Here is a 21,032-nt window from a genome sequence, read left to right on the forward strand (position 1 = left end):
CACAACAGAAGCTTGGGCAGTAATGATACATTAATTTCTGCAAAAATTAGAATAAAGTTTGTGACATATCAAATGTAGTTTGCACAAAGCTGTATTCCCTTTCTGTGTAATCTCATTCCATTTAAAGGGATTATGCTTGGATACAACTCAGTAATGAACCATGTGGGTTTCTTAAAATCTGATTAACATCTGACAGTAGCTAAGCAGGTGCATCCCATTCTGGCTAACCACCCTTCTTTTTATTGCAAGAGAGCCCTCAAAACTAGGTCTCCAAATCTCTTTAAGTACCCTGTGAGACTGTAAGAGACAAGACTCCACCTACACCTTCACCTCTTCCTGTTCTATTTTATGTAAGCAAAAACAACCTCAATAAGGCCACACTGTCGAGTATCTTAACAAGTTTACACATAAATTTTTACCCTCTGTCACATGTAATAGTAGAGCAGAATAAAACCAAAATCCTTGCATTTCAAAGTACTTCCTGACTAGGGATCAAAAAACATTTAAAAACATAAGAGGTTAGAGGGTTTGAAATTGGAAATGAAAACACAGGCACAGGGGGGAGAGAGAAATGGACCTTTGTTTTGAAGTTCACAGTGTAGGCATGTACCTGAATAGAAAACAGTACCTTTTTTCTTTTTTTTTTAACATATTTGATCATAACTATCACAACTTTAAACAAATCCTCTTTTTCTCCTTGGGTCAAGGAGGGGGACAGAAAAAATACACCCTCAAAACCAAAACAAACCCTGTCTTCCATCTCAACCAAATTTATTTTACCCCAAAATAGTCATTGTCCAGCCTAAGAAAATGAAATGCTGTGCCTTGCTCAACAATCTCAGTATGTGTCCTACAACCAGTTGTAGCTCACCTCATTAGCATTGTGTGCTAACTCTAATCACTCGGGCACAGCTAAACAAACAAGTGACAGCCATGGCACAACCACTGTGAGATACCTTATCATGTAATAATCTCTGCTGGTGTAATTTATGTAATGCAGCTTACTTTTCTTCTAAACAGTTGAATAAATCAATGTGGGTAAAGGCAGCTCCAGTGCCACACATCTCTTTCTTCCCTTCCTTAGATATATAACTTCAGAGCCACCATAAAAGCTAAGATTACATATCTACCATTTTTTACACTAGAGGATTTAAAATTAGAACAAAAATCCATTTATCCAAACATCTAATGCCTATGAAGTTTGTGAGAATTAAAACAAAAACACACATGCACAAATAACTTTACTCATTTCTTCTTCTACTCAATTTGCAGAAGTTAGGTTACAGCAGACTGAGGGGATTTTATTTAGTGAAAGCCAGGAGCTTATTTAGTCATGTCCTGGGAGCTCTCCATAGAATGCATCATCCTATACAGAATTTCTAAGTATTTACAGTATTTTCAGAGAAGAAAGAAGCGTAGTGTCATACTGCCAATGCCAGACCATTTTACAGAGTTCATTGAAAACAAATGAGATGTCCAGAATGAACATTTTTTCAGAGAGACCTTAATCAAGAGCATATATTTCAACAATCCTATCTGGATCTTTTTTAAAATCCATCTATTGTAACACATTTTGAATTTGAGCTAGCAAGGCTGCAAGTTCTCCTAACCACTTTTAAAATACCTAAGGGGAAAAAAGAACACTTCTATATTCCAACTTCATGATTAAGGCATAAAGGCACTTAAAATACTCCTGAATTAGGAAAATCCTGATGTAAGGTGTAATATAGTTACTAGGAAGTAAAGAAAAATGGACAGTGTAAGATTATCAGCTCAAGAAATGCCAACTCTCCTAATGAAGACAAACTTAAAAGAGTAGGGACACAGGAAGGCAACAGAAATTACATATGACCTAGATGAAGCTTCTCAGGAACATCTACCTATTCAAACAACTTCAGAGCTTTGTATCAAACAGCATTACATCCTTGTTTCAACAAGGACAACAGAACAAAGAAAGTCCAGCAGGACACAGTGCCAATGTTTTTGGATACAGAAGGGAGGAGAATTCCAGAAAAGCCCTCTCTGTAGGATCTTCAACAATATCCATAAAGCAAAATTTAGTTGAGACTAGAAATGCTCATAACAAGTTTCATGGAAACAAGCAATAAAATAAAAGAAACAGTGCAGCAAAATTACAACAATGGACTTCAAGTAAGAAGAATTCAGTAAACTTAAAAATGCAGACAAAAAAAGAAGTCCCACTAGTAACAACATGAGCAGAATAGGCTCACGGAAATGATAATTTCTTTAAAAGTCACTGGCACGTCAAAGAAAGAACAGAAAAAGTGAATGCAAACTGACATGGAACAAATATCACAACCATATACACTGACCACAAACACACAAAAAGAAGCAAAAGTAAGCAGGAGAAGTCACGTCACCATTTAAAATACAACTACAATGGCCATAAGGGCAGTAGTAACAAAGTAGGCTACAGCATATATACATACATGAAGGGTAAAGCTAATCTGCAACTCCACAGTTACTAACACACTAAGAAGCTCTTGGTATCATGCTTCCTTCTACCACCCTCCATCCTCCTCATAAAGAAGTCAACTTCAGGCAACTCAAGCATATACCTACAAATGCATAAAAGCAGGTTAAAATTACTATTTTGATAAATTACACAATAGCTATTGGGCTGATTTGATAATAAGAGAACTAGCTATATCCATATCTGAAACCAGAGAGCACAAGTGAAGTTCCATAAAGCACTGGAAAAAGACAAACACAGTAATTTTAAAATGGAGAAGGAAAACAGAAAGCTAGTGAGCTACCACTCAGTCATTTCAACTTTGTAATACTCAATGAACTAAGCTTCCTGAGCAGAGAAAAGCATGGGCACAAGCAAAAGAAACTTCCACAGAGGAAACTGAGCATATGAGATAGCAGTCCAAGAATGCAAGAAGTCTTGCAGAAGCCAGAAGGGATTAACTGTTGTAGCAGAGAGAATACACCTATAAAGTGGAAGGAAAAGGACTTGGGAGAAAATTCTCCTGAGGGCAAGAAGTGAAAGTAAAAAACATGCCAGCCCCAGGGATCAGACAGGGTTGCAAGGAGTCACAAGTATCAGACTGCACTGGGTACTAACCTTGGCACTACAGGTTGTCCCTACTTAGAAGGGTTACTTCACCCAAGTGTTCTTACTAAAACAAGAACCACTTAATTCCAGCTAGTGACAGCTTCTGGTTCTTGCATGTTCACTGTTAAAGCATTTCTGTTCTGGAGCTTAATTATCTACCCAGATTCCAGGAGTCAGAAGAGGTCAAAACTGATGAAATCCAAACAAAATCTCTGCAGCAATGATTTAAATGAATAGCAATGAGACAAGAGGATCATCATAGCTGATGCTAAAACACTACAAACCAAAAACAGGCTTCAAGAATGGTTTCTCAGAATAAGCTGCATCTGAGAGATCTCTAAAGAACATTAAAAGCCAAGTCTTACATTGTGACTATGTCTGGGAGAAGCTGGTTGAAAAGGGCAATGAAGCTGCAGATCTCAGACTAGCAACAACAGACTAGAGCTAGTAAATCAAGGAAGAAAATAAGAGGATGCAACCAAAGGAGAAAAAGTAAGTTTTACAATGGACTTTTGCTACCACAACCTCACTGCAATCAGGCATCTGAACAGCTGCTTCATAATGGGGGAGAATAAAAAAAAAAAAAAAAAGCCATGCCCAAGACTTCAGCACAGCCCCAAAGATGTGTGTTTTCACTGGAGCTGTCACAAAGGAAACGGTGGTAAAGCCTTCCAGATACCGTGGGTAATTTTATCCTACCAGGCTTATCCCTAACCTCTGAAAATAAGCCAAGACAAGGAAAGACATGGGGTAAAAAAAGGAAATAAAGGAGACAGAGAAATTATGTCACCCACAGCAATGTCCTAGTGGATTAAAAAGGAATGTTACTTCTGATATTCAGAAGACATTTACAGAAGGCACTTTGCATAAAGTTCAAAATAAAACCTCAACAGAAGGATGAAGCCTGTATGAAGAAAAGCTGAAGGCACATGAACAAGAAAGAAAAAGAAAAATCACAAATACATTCACTTTCAAAAGTAGATCTTGATAGAATTGGGTTTCCTTCCTGCAGCTGTTTACTTCTAAGTAATGGGATGTACTGAGTAAATTTTTTTTAGGTTTGGGTGGCTTTTTTTTCTGGTGGTGTCTTTTTTTTTTTTTTTTTTTTAAGGAAATCTCTCACTATTTAAACCAAAAGCACCAATTCAAAGTCTGTCAGTATCTGAATCAAAATCCCATATTCTAGGAATTCAGACCAAGGAAGTGAGCCAAGAAAACAGAATGGGGAGTTTTCTGCATGCTTACTGCTAATTCAGAAGCCATCCCATACAGTGAACTGGGGTGGGGAAGTGCAAGTTCCCAAGCATTATTCACTGCTGTGAATGACGTTCAGTAAATAAAATCAAGCTTAAACAAAACCTATTAAAAGTTTTAATAAATCAAACAACCATCAACCTCTACCCAAAGAAAGAATTGCTGCAAATATGCTCTCCCCTTCAAAACTCACCGTTTGATTTGATTTCTCGTACATAGTTACTTGGAAACCACCCTGTTTTTCCATTCAAGGTTCCTTCCCACCAGCCTCCTTCTTCCACTCTTGTAACATGAATAATATCACCTTTTGAAAAAGACAGTTCATCTTCATTTGTCTGTTGAAAATTAAATTTGGCTCTCACCACCAACTGATGGTTGCCGTTATCTGTCATGTCCTAGGTAAGAGAAAACAAAGAATAAAATGATCATTAGAGACTTGAACAATGAGCAAAATAGAAATGTCCATAAAACAGAAATAGTTTCCTCCACACACAACAGTCTCCACACATTTTTACTCAAAAGCCTTTATAAGGAGCGATTTAGCATTTCCAGTATTTCTGTCATTTTTAATCTACAGATTTCCATCAGCCATGGGAGTATATATTTTACTTATTACAGCCCCTCCAAATCAGAAGGGGTTAACAGCTAAAATAAGAATTATTGCTCTCACAAAAAAAAAAAAAAAAAAAAAAAAAAAAAAAAAAGAAAACATACATTTTCTATAACTAGCATAAATTGAAACTGCCTTTGACAACAAAGATACAAAGGCTTCATATTAGAGTTTTTTCCTAAAATTCTCTGTGCTGCAAGGAGGGAGAAACTGAGTTTGGTTTAATTTAATTTTGGATATATCAAGGTTTTGCAGCTCAAAAGCTTTTCTTTTTTCCTGCAACAGATCAGGTTGGTGGCTTCCACAGCTGAAGGTACAAGTCTCCACGGCCTGCCAATGAAGGAGTGTTCTTTCACAAAACCTATGAAACAGTTATGCAACTTACCTTGAATAAGTACTTCCAAATTATTTTTCTGAAGGTTAGCAAAGCTGGAAGCCTGCAGCAGTCAGACTTGCAGCTGTCCATATACACTGTGCATGTATGCTCATCCCCTACCATGTATGCGAAGGCAGATTATCATTCTGTCCTAACATCTGAATGATCTTACAAGTAACTAACAAGTCTTTCAAAAGAATGATTTTCAAATTCAGCATTTGTCTCTAGATGCCAATTTTGGGTATCTGCCCCATGCAAGCATCTCATGAGAGTCTGGGCAAACTTTTATGCTAAAAAAAGTGCAATACCTTGACAACTTTAAAAACATCACACTGGAACTGAGAGAATAGCACTACAAATCATGTTTGTCTCTATCATAACCAAGAATCAATATCAGTACAGCTAAAAACATAGCCTAGTGAGAAAATGCCTGTGTAAGCACTACTAGTCAGCTATCCAGGCAGAAGAATTTCACCTACATATTGCCTGCATAACTGAAGTGATGAAAAGACTGCGTGTTGTCACTAGGATCTTACATGTCAGCTTAATTCATAACCCCAGCAATCATGTTATTGTATCACAACTCAATATGACTTTCATCAGAGTTAGCAGCTGAGAAGCTTCAGTAAAATGAAGGCAAACACAACTTTGAAAACATGCAGAAAGTCCCAAGATAGTGTAAGTCCCAGTGTTTGACAATTAGAACAGCACATTTTCAAACAAGTGTCTCTGTCTTAGTTTTCTGCTTGTACACTATGTGCTTTCATCCTTTCTGCTCAACAAGAGAGAATGTTTTGGTTTAGTTAACAGTAAAAAGCCACAAAATAAGCAGAAACATTGCGTAGTGAGATCAGCTACAAACTTATGCTCTGCCAGTTTGGCTTTCCAGCAAAGGAAATGAGTACAAACTTGGTGAGAACGGTTCCAAACAAATCATCTACACCAACAAAACCAAAGTAGCAATTTCCTGAGTTTGGCCACTTTATCTTTTTCCCCTCCTTCTAGCACTTCTCTGCTCTAACTTTGCACAGAGCAACTCAGATCACCAAAGTGATAGAAACACTGAAAACATCAGTTACTTCAGTGATCCAGCTAACAGCCAGTCCCACCAACTGCTGCATCTGCAAAACTGAGTGGGCTGTGAACAGCAGAACAGGAGCTCGAATTAGTGGCCAAGGGCAAAAACTTCCACAGGCTCTTCTAGATAAAACACATTATACCACACCTAAGAAAGCCATGGATAAAGCAGCTTTCATTAGGGTTCTGAACCTTCCTTGCAAACCTTCAGTGACTAAAAGTACATTTTATCACAATTTCCATGAGGTATGCAACCCTGAATTCAGCTGTACTATAAAACAACGTCCCATACAACTCAGTTACCCAAAGGCAAGTTGAAGGATCAACCTTGAAAAAGAACAGAAAACAGGAACAACTACCACTACTATCAAAATTAAAAGCATCACCTTCACAGAGGTTTGAATAATTTTCAATCACCAGCCCTAAACTCAGAGAAAAAATTAGATTTTTGTCTTTGGACAAGCAAGTCCTTACACTGAGAAGAAAAACAAAAATCCAGGAAGATACTGCCTATGCAGACAACATGGAGCACTAAAGGAGGAAAAAATAGTTCGAAGTTCATAAAAAGCTGCATGTATTTTGAAATATCATATAAAAAGCTGCAAAAACAAACTCACAGGCTAAAAATACAGGACTGAAAGAGAAGAAATGGTTACTTTGCTACACTATAATTTGCTTACAAAGCTCATTAAAAAAAAGGGGGGGAAGAAAGGGGGGAAAAATATCACACCACAGCATATTTCATTCTTCCAGAACTTACCAAACTCCGATACTGTCCCTGAAAGAGTTTTGAAGTTCTACTGTGTGAAGACTGGGATCCCAAAGAATCAAAGGATTTTATTCGATGAGATGAGGGACGTGCACATACAGAGTCACTGCCCAGCCCAATGTCTGTATGAGGGTGGGGGAAAAAAGTAAATATTAGAATTTTAACAATCTGCATCTATAACTTCTGCTTATCTCTATAAAATTCACATGCTTAAAGCAGATTTGGTGTATCTGCAGTGACTCAGTAATTCAAGATTTAAAAATTGATAGCAATAAATAATCAAAAATCCCGAGACATCGACAATTTCTTCCCCACACAGACAAGAAAACAACTTGGTCTGTTTAGAGAGAGGAGGGTTAGGGTTGTATTTCTCTATTCCTAGTCACTACCAGTCTATTTAAAGGTAATTAACCAGCATCATTTTAGCTAGTAGCCAAGAATTTTGACTGCATAAAACTTGCTTGAAGTGAAGCCAGCTACATCTGTTTCTTAGCTCTTCCCACAGCCCCTCATCTCCTTCTCAATTAAAACATTCCTTCCACTGTCTTTTTTCCTACATTCCTTTGCCTCATCCTGTTTTTTGGGGTTTTTTTTTGCCAACTAAGCTATTTTTTCTTCTTTGGAGGGAGAACTAGGAATAGAAGAAAGGAAAATGCTGCTTCTCAAGTAAACAACACCCTCCCAAAACATCTCCCCTTTTCCACTGGTGTCTCCTCTAAGAAGTACACCCATGCGATATGTTCGCCTGAAGGGCTGTGTGCCATCAGGGGCTGCTGGGGTCCCTTGTGGGCTGGGAGGCACCGAGGGAGCAGCAGGACAGGGCTCATCCCACCTTCCCCAGCCAGGCAGCCTCAGCCCTGGACACTAGGCTGGCACCTCCCCAGCATGGGATGTTCCCAGCCAACAAGAAGGGGGGTGTCCTGTGGCTTAGTGAGCAACAGCCAGCCAGGTGCTGAAACAAAAGCAGCTCCCAAAAGCCAGGTCCAGTGCTGGCTGCAGCCTCCTTCCTTGATCCCACCACTCCAGAGATTGATACGTTGATGAAGTGAAAACCCACAGAAGTCCTTCATCACTAATCATACCCATTGTTGTAGGAAGGCCTATCTCAGAAGAACCTGTGTATGCCTGAAATTCTTGCAGAACCACATGAGGATCTGAAATCCATCTTCCAATACTACACCAGAGAGATGCAGTCTAAAATGCCTGCTACACAAACCCAGTTAATGAAAACTGTTTGGAAAAACAAGAAGGTTTATGCTTGCTCCTAGGAATGAGACAACACCACAGTTTGCACATGGTTTTGATTTTTGGTTTCCAGACCAGCACCCCGTGCCTCCAACATGAAAGGGATCAGCCCAGGTCTCTTCTAACTAATGTGGCTCATTGACATAGGCATTGATACATAGACACATGGACCAAACAGGCACACTTCTTCTCCACTTTGACAAGGGCAATGGCAGCAATGGCCAGTGTACAGCAGTTTTAAAGATGCACTGCACTAGTTTGCATTTGCACTTACACTTGAGATGAGAGGCAGTATCTTCAACTGGTCTAAAGAGCTTAAAAGAAGTCAATGATATTACTCCATGCTGATTCATTAAAACTAAGATTTGGTTGCAAAACTTAATTTTAAGGGGTGCTTTCTAATGCAAAGGAAAAAAATAAGCCACCAAAACCACAAAGTCTCTCATTAAACAGATGAGAGATTATAAATGTGACAAGGTACTTATCTCACTAGTATTAAATGATTAAATTATGCATCACTGACTTTTCTATCACCTTCCTTTTCTTCTTCACACAAAAACTAACCCATATGGTTCTGCTTTAGACTCTCTCTCAGATTCTGACCTGATGACCAGTACTGAAATTGCTGCTGATGGTGAAAAAGGAAGAAACCAAAAGGGCCAATGTTAACATTTCTTGACTGTCCCAGGGTCCAGCTGGCATAATTTAGCACAGTCTCACCCTACAATGATGGATGGACACCCCTCACCTGTCTGTTACTTCTACAGCTCTCTCTCCTCCCACTAAAGAACCTGAGGTGAGTGGTTCATGACTTCTAGCTGGTAAATGAATGAAATGTGGCTTGAGGGATCAAAGATATTGGCTATCCTTTTGTTATTGGCAAGAAAGGATAGCACTGGGAAATGTAGGTGGGAAGGGCAAAAATGTTGCCAAGCTGTTCAAATAGGAGAATGACAGAATGGAGCAAAAGTCAACTTTCGTAGTTCAAACTTGGAGGAAAAAAAAAAAGAAAACCTAAAAAACAGGCCTTTCTGAAAAACATAATTTTTCTAAATTGCTTGCCAACTTAAAGGCTTAGCCTTAGCTCTACCACAAAGCTTCCTTCTGCAGAAGACATGACTAAAGAACCCAGAGCCACTGCAAAGTTTTAAAAACATGAACTTCAACAAAAGCTCATTTAAAATGCTGTATATGTTCACTTCATCATGGGTACAACATAGATATAAAGATGCACTGAAGCAAGGTGAAAGTAGCAGTAAGCCAGCACAAGACAGAGCAGTCTACTTACCTGCAGTCACTTTATTTAAAGCCACAAGAGAGCTAAGAACTTTGCTGAAATTCTGTCCCTGATACAGGTCATTTGCATCAAAAGTCTGAAAAAGAACCAAAAAACAAGTAGTTAAGTCATAGAAACAAGCCTTCAACCTTGTACATACAAACCACAACTGTAGAAGCTATTGCATGATCAAAGTATCAATCTTTTAGTGGTTGCTTTGAACCAGTAAAACTGGGGGGCCAGGGGGGTTCTCCTCAAAAAATTAAAAACCCCAACAAACTATGACACTTTTAAATGGAAGGATAATAGGAACAAATAGCAACAGCTGCATTTGAAAAAAAAACCTGAAGGACTGAGAGAGTAAAAATATCAGGTATCATTTAAGTTACAAGAATGTTGAATAAAACAAGTATCAGAAGTTTTCCTAGGATATTTTGGCCAAAAAAAAAAGTTACTGGGTACCATTACTCTTGGCATACTCTTCTTTTTCTGTAGCAGTGCACAGGCATTGTACCTGATTTTTTATAATGTACTTTGAAAATAACTACAAATACTTTAAGATAATGGGATATATGGTATCTCATTACAAGACACAGAGGAAGGCATCATTCCTGAACATTTATGAATTTTAAAAATAATTAAATTGCTGAACAGGTTAGATCAGGGATGAGGTTTGGGAAGAGGACAAATGAAAGGAGAGGTTAATTTTATTTTTATTTTTTAACTGTGGTAAGGTGATCCAAACCTTGAATTATCTTGCACAAAACACTCCAGCAACTTTCAAGCACTGGGTGATGACATTACACATCTGGATTTTTTGGGGAAAAGAGGACATTTTTTAAAAAAAGGAAAAAACCCACAAACCAATATTTGCCCAAGGTAATGGAAATACTCATCCAAAGCCTCATGAAAAAAGCTCTTGCATAGGTTGAAAGAACTCACAGAACTCCTTTGTACAAGACTAGAAAGCTGACAGTAAAAGACAGCTGCTGCAGTTCTTCCAACTGATTTAAGAAACAGAAAGATATTTAGTTTTCTGCAATGAAGCAGTTTTTATCTAAAATGTCAACAAAAACCAGTTCACTTTTCTGACAACAAACCCATCCCACAGACACTATCAGAAAATCCTTACCCCAGAAAACAGCCTTCACAGACAGGAGAGGAAAAACTCATAATCCCAGGGGAGAAGCGAGAAAGGAACAAAGAAAGGCTAGTTTAACCCAAGAGAAGCAAAAGTGTTAACAAAAGCTATGAAAGTAACCACAGAAGGGGCTGCCAGACCAGTTCTGACTGGTGATGCAGTATCACAGGAAAGGTAGAACAGATTTAGGAAACATTTAATGACTGTGTTAGTAAAAAAAAAACCCAACAACAAACTCCCAATGCAGCCATAGTATCTGAGGTACCTGCACACATTCACATGCTCATTTTCCCCCCTCAGACTGAGGATCATCTCTGGTCCCAGAAAGCAGCAGTTCTAGCTGGGCTGTACAGGTGCCAACCTGTACAGGTGCCTCAAGCTTCAGTAGCATTTACACAGCTCAGAAAAGCAATGCCACACAACACACACAACATCAAGCAGTCAGAACCACACAACAGTATACTCCAAGCAGTTATTGGTCACATAAATTAAGTCAAATAACTATTTCAACAAGTTTCTCTGGACTACAGATAATTTTTAAAGACTTATCTTGGTTATTTGAAGTTGTAAGGACTAAGGAGAGGCATCAGGGAATGGCCTAGATGTGAATTTTGTAAGGCTTTTCCTCAAACACAAGGAGTATTAAAATACTATGTACACAAAAAAAGCATTAAGGAGAAAAAAATAATCTGATTTAACAAACAGACATGATGGATTTTATTAACAGCATAATTTATAAAGTCAAAACCAGGCTGGAGATCAGCTTAACCACTGCTCAGATTGGGGAAAAAAATTAAGCTGCTATGGAACAAGAAAGTATTAAGAGTGTGAAATTTCCATTATCACTACATGCATATTGTGGTAGTTTTTAAACAAACTTGAAGTGTAAGTAAACTTGAAAGTGTGAACAGAATCACAAAAGCCTAGCCCCGATCCTAAAAAAATTAAATACACGGGACAGGTGCTCATGCAGAAACCAGAACTGGATCAGAAAAGGACAACAAAGGAGAAAGAATGACTAAGAAAGGGAACATTTAAAACAAAGCTTAAAAATTATAGCTTAAACTTACAAAACCTTAAAACAACCGAACCCTAAATCCATTTTAAGCTCACCTTCATTCTGGATTCTGATAGAGCCAAGAGCTCTCCACAGTCAGGCTAACTTGCAAACAAAAGGTTGAGAGGAAGCCTCGTTTCCTGCTATGCTCAGACTATAGGGGGTACCAAGAACAATTTGATTGGATCATCCCAACACGTACAGTGCCATAAAAAACCTGTATCCAGGACATGCATCCAGTCTGCTCCACAGGAAACAGCACAATGGGAGGATGCAAGAAACATTTGCTTCCTTGTGATTTTACATGAAGCAATCCTAACAGGAAGCCACCCTTAGCAGCTCCTGGCCAGTATGTTCAGCAGCTGCCTACAGTAAAAGGGGAGGGGGACACGATACTCCTCCGGAGGGGTCTTCTTCTAACATAGAAAATGTTTAGGAAATAACTAACCTACAGAGGTAAAAGGTGAGGGAAATAACATCAGTGTTCTAAAGTTTTAATGATAATTCTTGATTATAAAATCATTATATTAAAAAAAAAAACAACAAAAACAACCAACCAAACCTAAAAAACAAAGAAATACACAACCCACAAAAAAAAAAAAAAAAAAAGAACCCCCCACAAAGGAAAAAACAACAAAACAACAAAACAACCCTGCCCAACCATTTACACTCTTCTTCCATCTTAGTGGAGGTTTGCTTATTTCACAATATATCTAAAAATTTTGACAAGAGTAAGAAAACAGTCTACTCCTACTCCAGGTTTTCAAGGGTAGTCTAACTTGCATGTGGCCTGTAATCTTTATTTGGGCAATTATGGTAATGTAGAACTGACTCTCAAAACTTATCTTGATGTTAAAAAGAATAACTTCTCATTCAGTGACACCGGATGAGAAACAACCCTCCTCTACCATACAGCACTCCCAATTCTTCAACTGCAAAAATCAAAGCTGAATTCTGAGATCCAAATATTAAGCCAAACTATTTTTATAACATAATATATTACCAAATAATAAGGTCTGCATACTAAATTACTTCTAGAATACTGGCATAACCCACTTTTCTAATCATAGCAGAAGCACAACATGAATTCAAAGCTGCACATCCTTACAACTCTGTAAACCTAAAAACACAAACACTTAGAAAGGTATTACTTTGCAAATCTTAAGATTTGTCTTTTGAATAGTATGCAACAGGTATATATAGATATTAAACAAAGCTTTACGGAAAAAAAATATTTCCAATCTGTCCTCGACTTCCAGGCAAACAAAATTTATAACTCAGTAAAACTCCACCTGTGACAAAAGTCACCCTCTTGTTCACTCAATCCTTACTTTCCACCAAGGGTCAGATAAAACATTAGTAGGAATACAAGAATAAGACCATCATAAATCAGACCAGATGAGGACCCAGCTAACCCAAATCTTTTGACCAAACTATTTAAGTATGCCTTTGTTTTTAAATACCACAGAATTGCCTACATACACATATGCCTTACGTAAGCATTAAGATGAGAGCAGGAGAACGGGGTGATGCTCACAGTGATGGTGTTTGTCTTCCCAAGTCACCACTAGGAGTGATGCAGTCTGGCTCTCCTGGAGATTGCTGAACATCCATCTGCCTGCTCATGGGAAGCAACTCACTCCCTGTTCTGTTTTGCTGGCATGCACTGCTTCAGCTGTAGCCACTCCCCTGCCTTTATCCCACCCAGGAGTTTTCTCTCATCTTTACCCTTCCGAATCTCCCCCCAGCCCCACCAGGGCAGAGTGAGAGTGAGGCTGCCTGGGGCTGCACCTCAACAACACCCCAATGGATACCATGTTCTAAAGGCAGACCAGATCAGGCTGGCAGTGACCTACAAACTACACCATCAGTAACACTCTAGAGCCCTCTGGCACTTTTGGTCCCTGACTGCCAAGGCCTGCCAATTGCCAAGCCTCACTCACAGATCCTGGCTTCCCTTTCCACACACCACAACAATTCCAAACACACAAGCCTGACTTCCCACAAATATTTATGTGCATTTTTTGCCCCCAGGTTTCAACTGGCTACATACTTTATTGATAACAATTTTATGACCTCTTCCAGGTCATTAATGAAATGCTACATAATGTGGTTGAGTAGCAACCGCAACAAAAGTCCTACAGCAAGATATACACTGGATGTACATCTTGTCAATTCCATTTGGAATTATAATGAAGTTGATTAATAAGCCAGTTTTTTAACTCACTTCATGACAGCCATTTTCACTTTTCCATCACTGACATTTCTTCAACACCAAACAATGCCTTAGAGATTCATTTTATCCACATACTGTCTGTTCAACCACCACATTTACCCTCTGATTTTAAAAAATATTAAACTCTGCATGGATCTGCTTAAATGCCACAACATTCAAAATTACCTGAATGTAACATTAGGGCCATTTTAAGTTATCTAAACCACTAACCCCTAGTGGATGGAGACTTCTCATCTAATAGCAATAAGAAAATAAAACTAACGTAACAATGCTTATCCCTCATGTCCCTGCAACAACCAGTACCTACTGAAAGACAAAAAGCTACCAGAGAACTTGATGAAAGAAAAAGGAAATGAGAAAAAGCTGAAAATATATCTGGTGAGAGCAGACTACAGCATGCAGTAAGCCTGCAGAAAGATTCTTCTCTTCAAATCAGTCAATTTCAAGGCCTCATGTAACCTTCATACTATTTTATTACCCCCTTCTAAACCTTAAAGTCAGAATCTAGCTATGGAGGAAGTATTCTTAAAATAAAGGGACTTCACCTGATAAAGCAAGGTCTACAACTGGAGACAAGAAAAAAAAGATCAGGGGTAGGTCAGTCAAACTTGCGTCTGACACCTCAACACTTTCTTCAACTATGTCTTCAACAAATCTTAACTTGCTTGTATCCTTAAATCAGCAGAGCATCAGTAAGGTTGTATCTAAAAGTCACAGCAAGAAAAATTCATATACTGGTTAAGAGTAAAATAGAAATGTTTTTCCTCACTAAACTACTGCCTTGAATATACACAGGTACAGTATGCCCAGTGAGTATTAACACTTAAATCGTCTGACAAAAATAGGTGACAGCTCTCTTTACAGTCCTGCATCACCAACTGCAGCAGCTGAGGAGCAGCCCAGGCATCTGTGCAGCACAGACAGGGCAGCTGCTGCTAACCTCACCAGCCAGCCCCAAAATAAGCTGTAAGCCCCGGGCTGTGTGTACTAAACCAGCAGGACACTTTCCAGCTCCGTTTTGCAGCCTCAGGCCCCTCGTGCAAAAGATTAGGAGAACATTGGAGGAAATGAAAGGAAATGAGCAGAGTGGCTTGACAAAGCACAGCGTGACACCACAACGTGTCGCTCCACCTGTTCCTACTGCACACACTGCAGAGTTCTCGGCCACGGCAGCGTGAATAAACAAGTGGTAGGGGAAAAAGAGCAACTAATATTTAGAAACAGGTGACTGCAAAAAAGCACTAGGAATCCCAACACCTTGTTTGTTGTGCCACGAGCCCTAGTGCAGCACAATCCTTGGAGCAGCTGGAAAGAGGATGCCACGGAGGCCATCTGCAGTTCACCTTCCAGTGATGACATCTAATACACCCAAGCTGAAAAAAGTTCCTGTAGGTAAGCCCACAAGCAAATCACCGTTTTGTTCATTTATTCTCACATCAGGTCAGCTCTAAGTGGTGCTGCAGCTATTATGCAGCAGCTGCTGCTCGAGCTGTGCATTATCATCTGAAAGCTGCAGCAGTAAAAGGAGAGATAAGAAAAGCAGGGAACTATGACAACTGAGAGGAAAGGAAGGGGTGAGGGGAGAAGAGATTACTACAAATGTTCTGGAAATCTCTATGAAGCATACTGTTGCCCAAATGCAGCACTGTACAGCACAAAAGAAAGATTAAAAAAATGTTCCCTTTCAAAAATTAAGAGTAAGATAAAAGGAAAGGTTTGAAAATAACTGGAAGAACAGCCCTGCAGTACATGATTTCTGTGTCATTTGGTAACATGTCACAAGGGAATCATCAGTGGTAAAGAATAAATAAAACTTAAGAGGTGGTCTGGAATAAATCTTGCTGCTCATATAAACCTGTTCCTCAAAAGTAAAAACTTAACTATACTAAAATACCACATCACCTAGAAAGCTTTAATTCCTGCAATTAGTAATACTTTTAAAATATATCATGTTATCTACAAAAACAAGCAGAACCAGCAGTAAAAATGTATATGGAAGTTTATAGTATCTGTGTGCACATCTGCTGGTGCATGCATCCAGACACACATTTAAAACACAAATCCAAAGAGGACAAAGGTTAAAAAACCTGTTTTAGAATCCTAAAGCTTTCCAGCTCCAAGAAATTTTGCCCGAACCCAGACATATCAAAGCACTAAGGATTCTACAGAGCATTAATTTCAAATACTAAAAAACATCTCACCTAGGAAAGTGCTTCAAAGTAGACTTCTCACATACACAACCTATTTTTCATCAACACAAGAAAAATACCATTTTAAAAAAAGAAACACAAATGCTATGCTTCCTTTTGGAGAGGAACTGTACAATTTCTTAAGCTTTCCAAATCTGTTTTTAGAATGCAACACTGCAAGTCAGTATTCTCAAATGAATTCTTTTGTATAACATCATAGAATTTAGTATTTTTGAGTATAAACACCAACTTCTTTGCTAGTAGTAGCAAAGCAAGATGTAATTTAAAAAGTATAAATAGAAAGATTAGCACTGCCTATGCTTCTGTAAATAAGAAAACATAAGAACAAGCCTAGTCCAAATTTCCACCTGCACAGCAAAACAAAAACTACATTTATTACACCTTCATCCTAAAGCACTTTCAAATTGCTTTGTAGGTTTTGGTTTATAGATGATATCACAAAGTGATAATCTCAGCTGACACAGAGAAAGACAGTCAGTAGCACATGGTATTAATACACAATTGAATAACATGGCTTAAGGAAGTTCACACTATGGGCAAAAATAAAAGTTGTTGGAATTAAATTACCAAAGAAAATTTGATCAGGACACTGAAGCTGAGACGTCTCAGTTCTTGCCAATGTAACAAGTTACACCTACATGCTTGGCTGAAACAGCAATTGCATAAGCACCTTCTAGTGCCAATGAAGAGAGGCACCTCAACAGAAACAGAAAAATAGGCCAGAAAATTGGCCAGAAACATACCCTGAAAAATTCAGGTTATTCAGCCAGCAAAACCCATCTCTTCCTGGTATACACAGACAACCACGTAAGCTAGTCTCCTAAAATAAATCAGGAAACACAGATGTGAAAATGCAGGCCAAAATGCAAAGGGAATACTGTGGCCAAGTAAGAAGACACACAGCATTGAGAAAAAGAAAAAACAAGTATACATTCGGAAATACAGACAGCTCTGCTATCAAGCAGAGTAAGCAGTCAGTGATAAAAATGGTGAAACTTCATTTTCACTAGTAACTGCACAAGGCAGACACTGCCAGTACATCTTATAAACAAGAACATGGTTAGTTATTTTCTTGGAGAACACCACATGAGCAAGGTAAAGGATTTTCCCAAATGAAATAGACTGTAGAGAAGGAAAGCAGCTTCTAGGTATTACTACTCTCCCCCCAACCCTACCCATCACAAGAACAAAGCTTACAACTACTCCAGGACTGCAATGCTGATTCTGAGAGCAGACAAATCTACTTCATGAAACCAGGGTCCTCTTGTATGAATAGTCCATTAAAGATCAATGATGCATGAGAAAGCCTGTGAAGTCAGTTTTTAGGGCTGCCTACAAGCCAGATTCTGGTAACCTGTTTGAGTACAGTCATCAGTAACTTGCAATTACAATAAACCAGATCTGGCAGATTTTGGTCTTCTGAGTCCATGTGACGCCTGTAACACTCAACTGGGCACCTTCTCAAGGTTACAATCCCTCTTGGACATGAACAACTGCAAGTAAGGGGAGTAGCTGGTCCCTTCAGTGGCTGCACTGCTTTTTAAATCTTAATATTAGGTTATGATTTTGGGAAGCTACACCTTGATTCCACAGCTTCTGCTACCTCAGATAAGTTGGGCACTTATCCTTTCACCAACTTCATTCAACACTGACATAATGGGGCAGCATGGAGAACATAAGCCTCCCTGAGTTTCAATTAGAGCATGTCTGTCATGCCCTGTAGTACTCGCACTAGCTCACAGATAGGCGTCCCATGTTCCCCTCCACAATCCACAGATGTCTGTCAAGCTTTCAAGTAAAGTTACTGCAACAGAATCTATAAAATGTTCCCATTTAAGAGGGGAAACATACATTATGGCATCATCATTTTCATACATTCGCAATTTCTTCCTGACTTTTCTTTTTTTTCCCTCAGTAATAAATTAAAAAGAAACAAGTTATGAAAAAGCCTTAATGAAAGAACAATCTAAAAAAAAAGTCTCTAGCACAAACTCCTGACCAACACTTCATGCTAACTCAAAGTATCGTAAGCACTGAAAAGGAAAACTGACCCGAAATAGATCAGTCAGTCACAGTGGAAATCAAAATCACACAAGAGCAACAATGATAGTGATTAAGACTACCAAAACAGGATGTCCAAAGGGCCTGGCCAGTGTCTGGAAGTAGTTGATACATAAGCACTCAGAATGAAACCATCTCTTTCCCAATGGCTGAAGTGAGTAGTGACACAAATATTTTAAGGCCAGTTCCTAGGAAAGAGGAAGTTTATATATTCAGGAAACTTTCAATTAGGTTTCGAATGTTACAAAGGGAGAGTCTGCTTCTGGCATACTTGAATTGTAGATGTATTTTCTAAAATTTAAACAGGTACACATCAGCTAAACTGTGAACATCTCCATACTCTTACCTAAAAACACAGAAAGGATGGCTTGCCACAACTGATTTCAGATGCCTTCTGTCTAGATACATGTTCTGCCAACAATTCTTAACTAATTTCTGAAGTATCAGCTTAGTTTCAAAAGCCATGCTGTATGGAGAGATGGAGAGAGGCCTATACAATGAAGCAAAAAGCTTAATTTATATAATGAAAATTTTTGAGGGGAAAAAAAAAAAACCAACCTAGGAAAACCTGCTTCCAAAATAGGGATTGTTACCTGCAATCTAAATCTCCATTTGCAAGTCCAAGTACCAAAGGCACACATCAAGATTGCTCAGACAGACTTGTTTCAGAACAGCAGTGCTCAGAGAAACAGGCATGCCCAGAGCATGTCAGAGAGCAAGAGCTGGAGGTGGGTGAAAGAAAGCATCTTATTGCAAAAGATTTTGTACTACATGAGGTTATCATCTCTCTCCTAAAATAGTCTGCTGGCTGTTTTACTACACTACCACGTGCTCCAACCACAATTTAAATACCATCACATGCTCACATTTCATCTGGAACAAATGTGTGCAGCCAAGTGATCAGATGATGCACAGATTCAGCATCAATGGAGAATGAACTACAGGCAGAGCACGAGCCAGAAGCACAGACCTACTGACCTCAAGCGTGCTTATTCCCCCCACTGCTTATCAGCTGGGAGTCTCCTTTTGCTGTGTGCACACACAGTTTTTTAAATGAACATATTATCAAAAGAAACAGGAAAATCCTTGTAACATTAAATATGTACTAGTAGCCAAAGAAGAAAGACTGAGGGGGGATTGTTATTGTGATGACAGTCAGAATTTGACTTAGTGTGGTTAAATAGGTGTAAAAAAAGTGGGAGGGGGGAATAAAGATAACAAAGAAATGCAAGAAGAAAAAAAGGAAAAAATACACGTTACATGCTTCTGATTAGAAGGAATTTAATCAGAAATCTCAATTGCTTCCTTAATACACTGTGAAAAGTGCCAAAAATTAAGAATAAAGGCTTACTCAATTTTTATATAGCTTGTTGAAATGGAAAATAAGTAATTCTCAAGTAGTTGGCAGAAATTAACAAGGCCCAAAACCAATGCTTCAGGCTTCAACTTGAGTAAATTTATTCCAATACTTCCCTTTTAAAAACTGACTGAAGAACACAAATCTCTACATAAATCCCTGAGCTACAGCTTCTCCCAAGCACACCCTTTTCCATCTCTAGGTGACCATTATGACTCCAGCCAGTACAAATAATCTTTAAGAAGGGGCTCTCGCAGGTACCTGCAACAATGTGGTCCAGCATCCTCCACCACTTATTAACACTCATTTTGAAGGATCAGGCACAGGACTTTATCCAGGGTGCAGGGACAAGGCTCACCACCACCTGCTGCAGTGACCAACTCCTCCTGCTGTGGCAGGGCTGGTGGAGCTGCCTGGGCAGCCCTGGGGCCCAGAGTCTTTGGCCAGGAAGAGAGGAAACTGAAGCCAATTTAATGAACAGCCTGCAAGATGAGGGCATCCAGCAGCTGCCAGCCAGCAGAGAAGTCATCTCTCTGAAGGACAAGGCAGACACCTCAGGGAGAGACACACAGCACATGTCTAGGTACAACCATTCCTGCTCAGGATCTGCAAGCCCACCAATCAGTGCAAAATTTCAGCAGTAAAATCTCCCAGACCTTCTCTCACACCACCTTATACACTTTTCACTCAGGGCATCATTAAAGTGAACTCACAGAAAACTAATCCAGTAGGTAGAAAGCTTGAAAGCTTCCTGCAAATTTCATGAGCTAAACCAGTCCAGTATCAGACAAGACCAGCACCAATGCATGGGAGAGAAATATCCTAACTGCGAAGGGGACCAAAAAAAAAAACAAAACCCCAAACAAACAAACCCCAAACAACAAACAAAACTCAAACAAAAAAAAACAAACAAAAAAAAAAACCCAAACACTTAGCTAAAGTTCAGCCACAGCAAATCATCCAGCATCATTCAATAGTACATTTCTGTAAGAAATTCAAACTTAATGTTTATGGGAATATCTACAAAAATTTTCACATTCCAAACTAGCAGTTACAAGAAACTACAAAAATTCAATCCACACCAATTTGGCTCATTCATATAAATGTTTGGGAATTCAACTGGAAAGAAATAAGGTTAACTTCCTTTAAGACATTAGCTATTGCAAGAATGTGACAGTTCCGATTCATCAGGTGATACACTATATGATGGGCTTGGGTAGCCAAGCTGACAAGGGCAGCTAGAGGTGATACTGTGAGCAGTCAGGCCCAACAGTTTATCTC

General features: G+C 38.9%; 1 protein-coding gene across 4 annotated transcripts in view; it reads right to left on the reverse strand.

Annotated features, from left to right (window-relative positions):
- ARHGEF7 (Rho guanine nucleotide exchange factor 7) overlaps window positions 1–21,032 on the reverse strand; it is a 115,875-nt gene that overhangs the window by 59,997 nt on the left and 34,846 nt on the right. For all 4 annotated transcript variants that reach the window (XR_013339522.1, XM_021545597.2, XM_021545598.2 and 1 more), the window contains exons 3-5: window positions 9,702–9,786; window positions 7,160–7,290; window positions 4,530–4,731 (exon numbers count right to left, since the gene is read on the reverse strand). Coding sequence is in view for 3 of the 4 variants with exons in the window: in XM_021545597.2 (XP_021401272.1) it covers window positions 4,530–4,731; window positions 7,160–7,290; window positions 9,702–9,786 (418 nt within the window). In the remaining variant the exon portion in view is untranslated. The remainder of the gene's footprint in view (window positions 1–4,529; window positions 4,732–7,159; window positions 7,291–9,701; window positions 9,787–21,032) is intronic.

This window comes from Lonchura striata, chromosome 2 (assembly GCF_046129695.1).
Source record: "Lonchura striata isolate bLonStr1 chromosome 2, bLonStr1.mat, whole genome shotgun sequence".
In the NCBI taxonomy this organism is placed as follows: domain Eukaryota; kingdom Metazoa; phylum Chordata; class Aves; order Passeriformes; family Estrildidae; genus Lonchura; species Lonchura striata.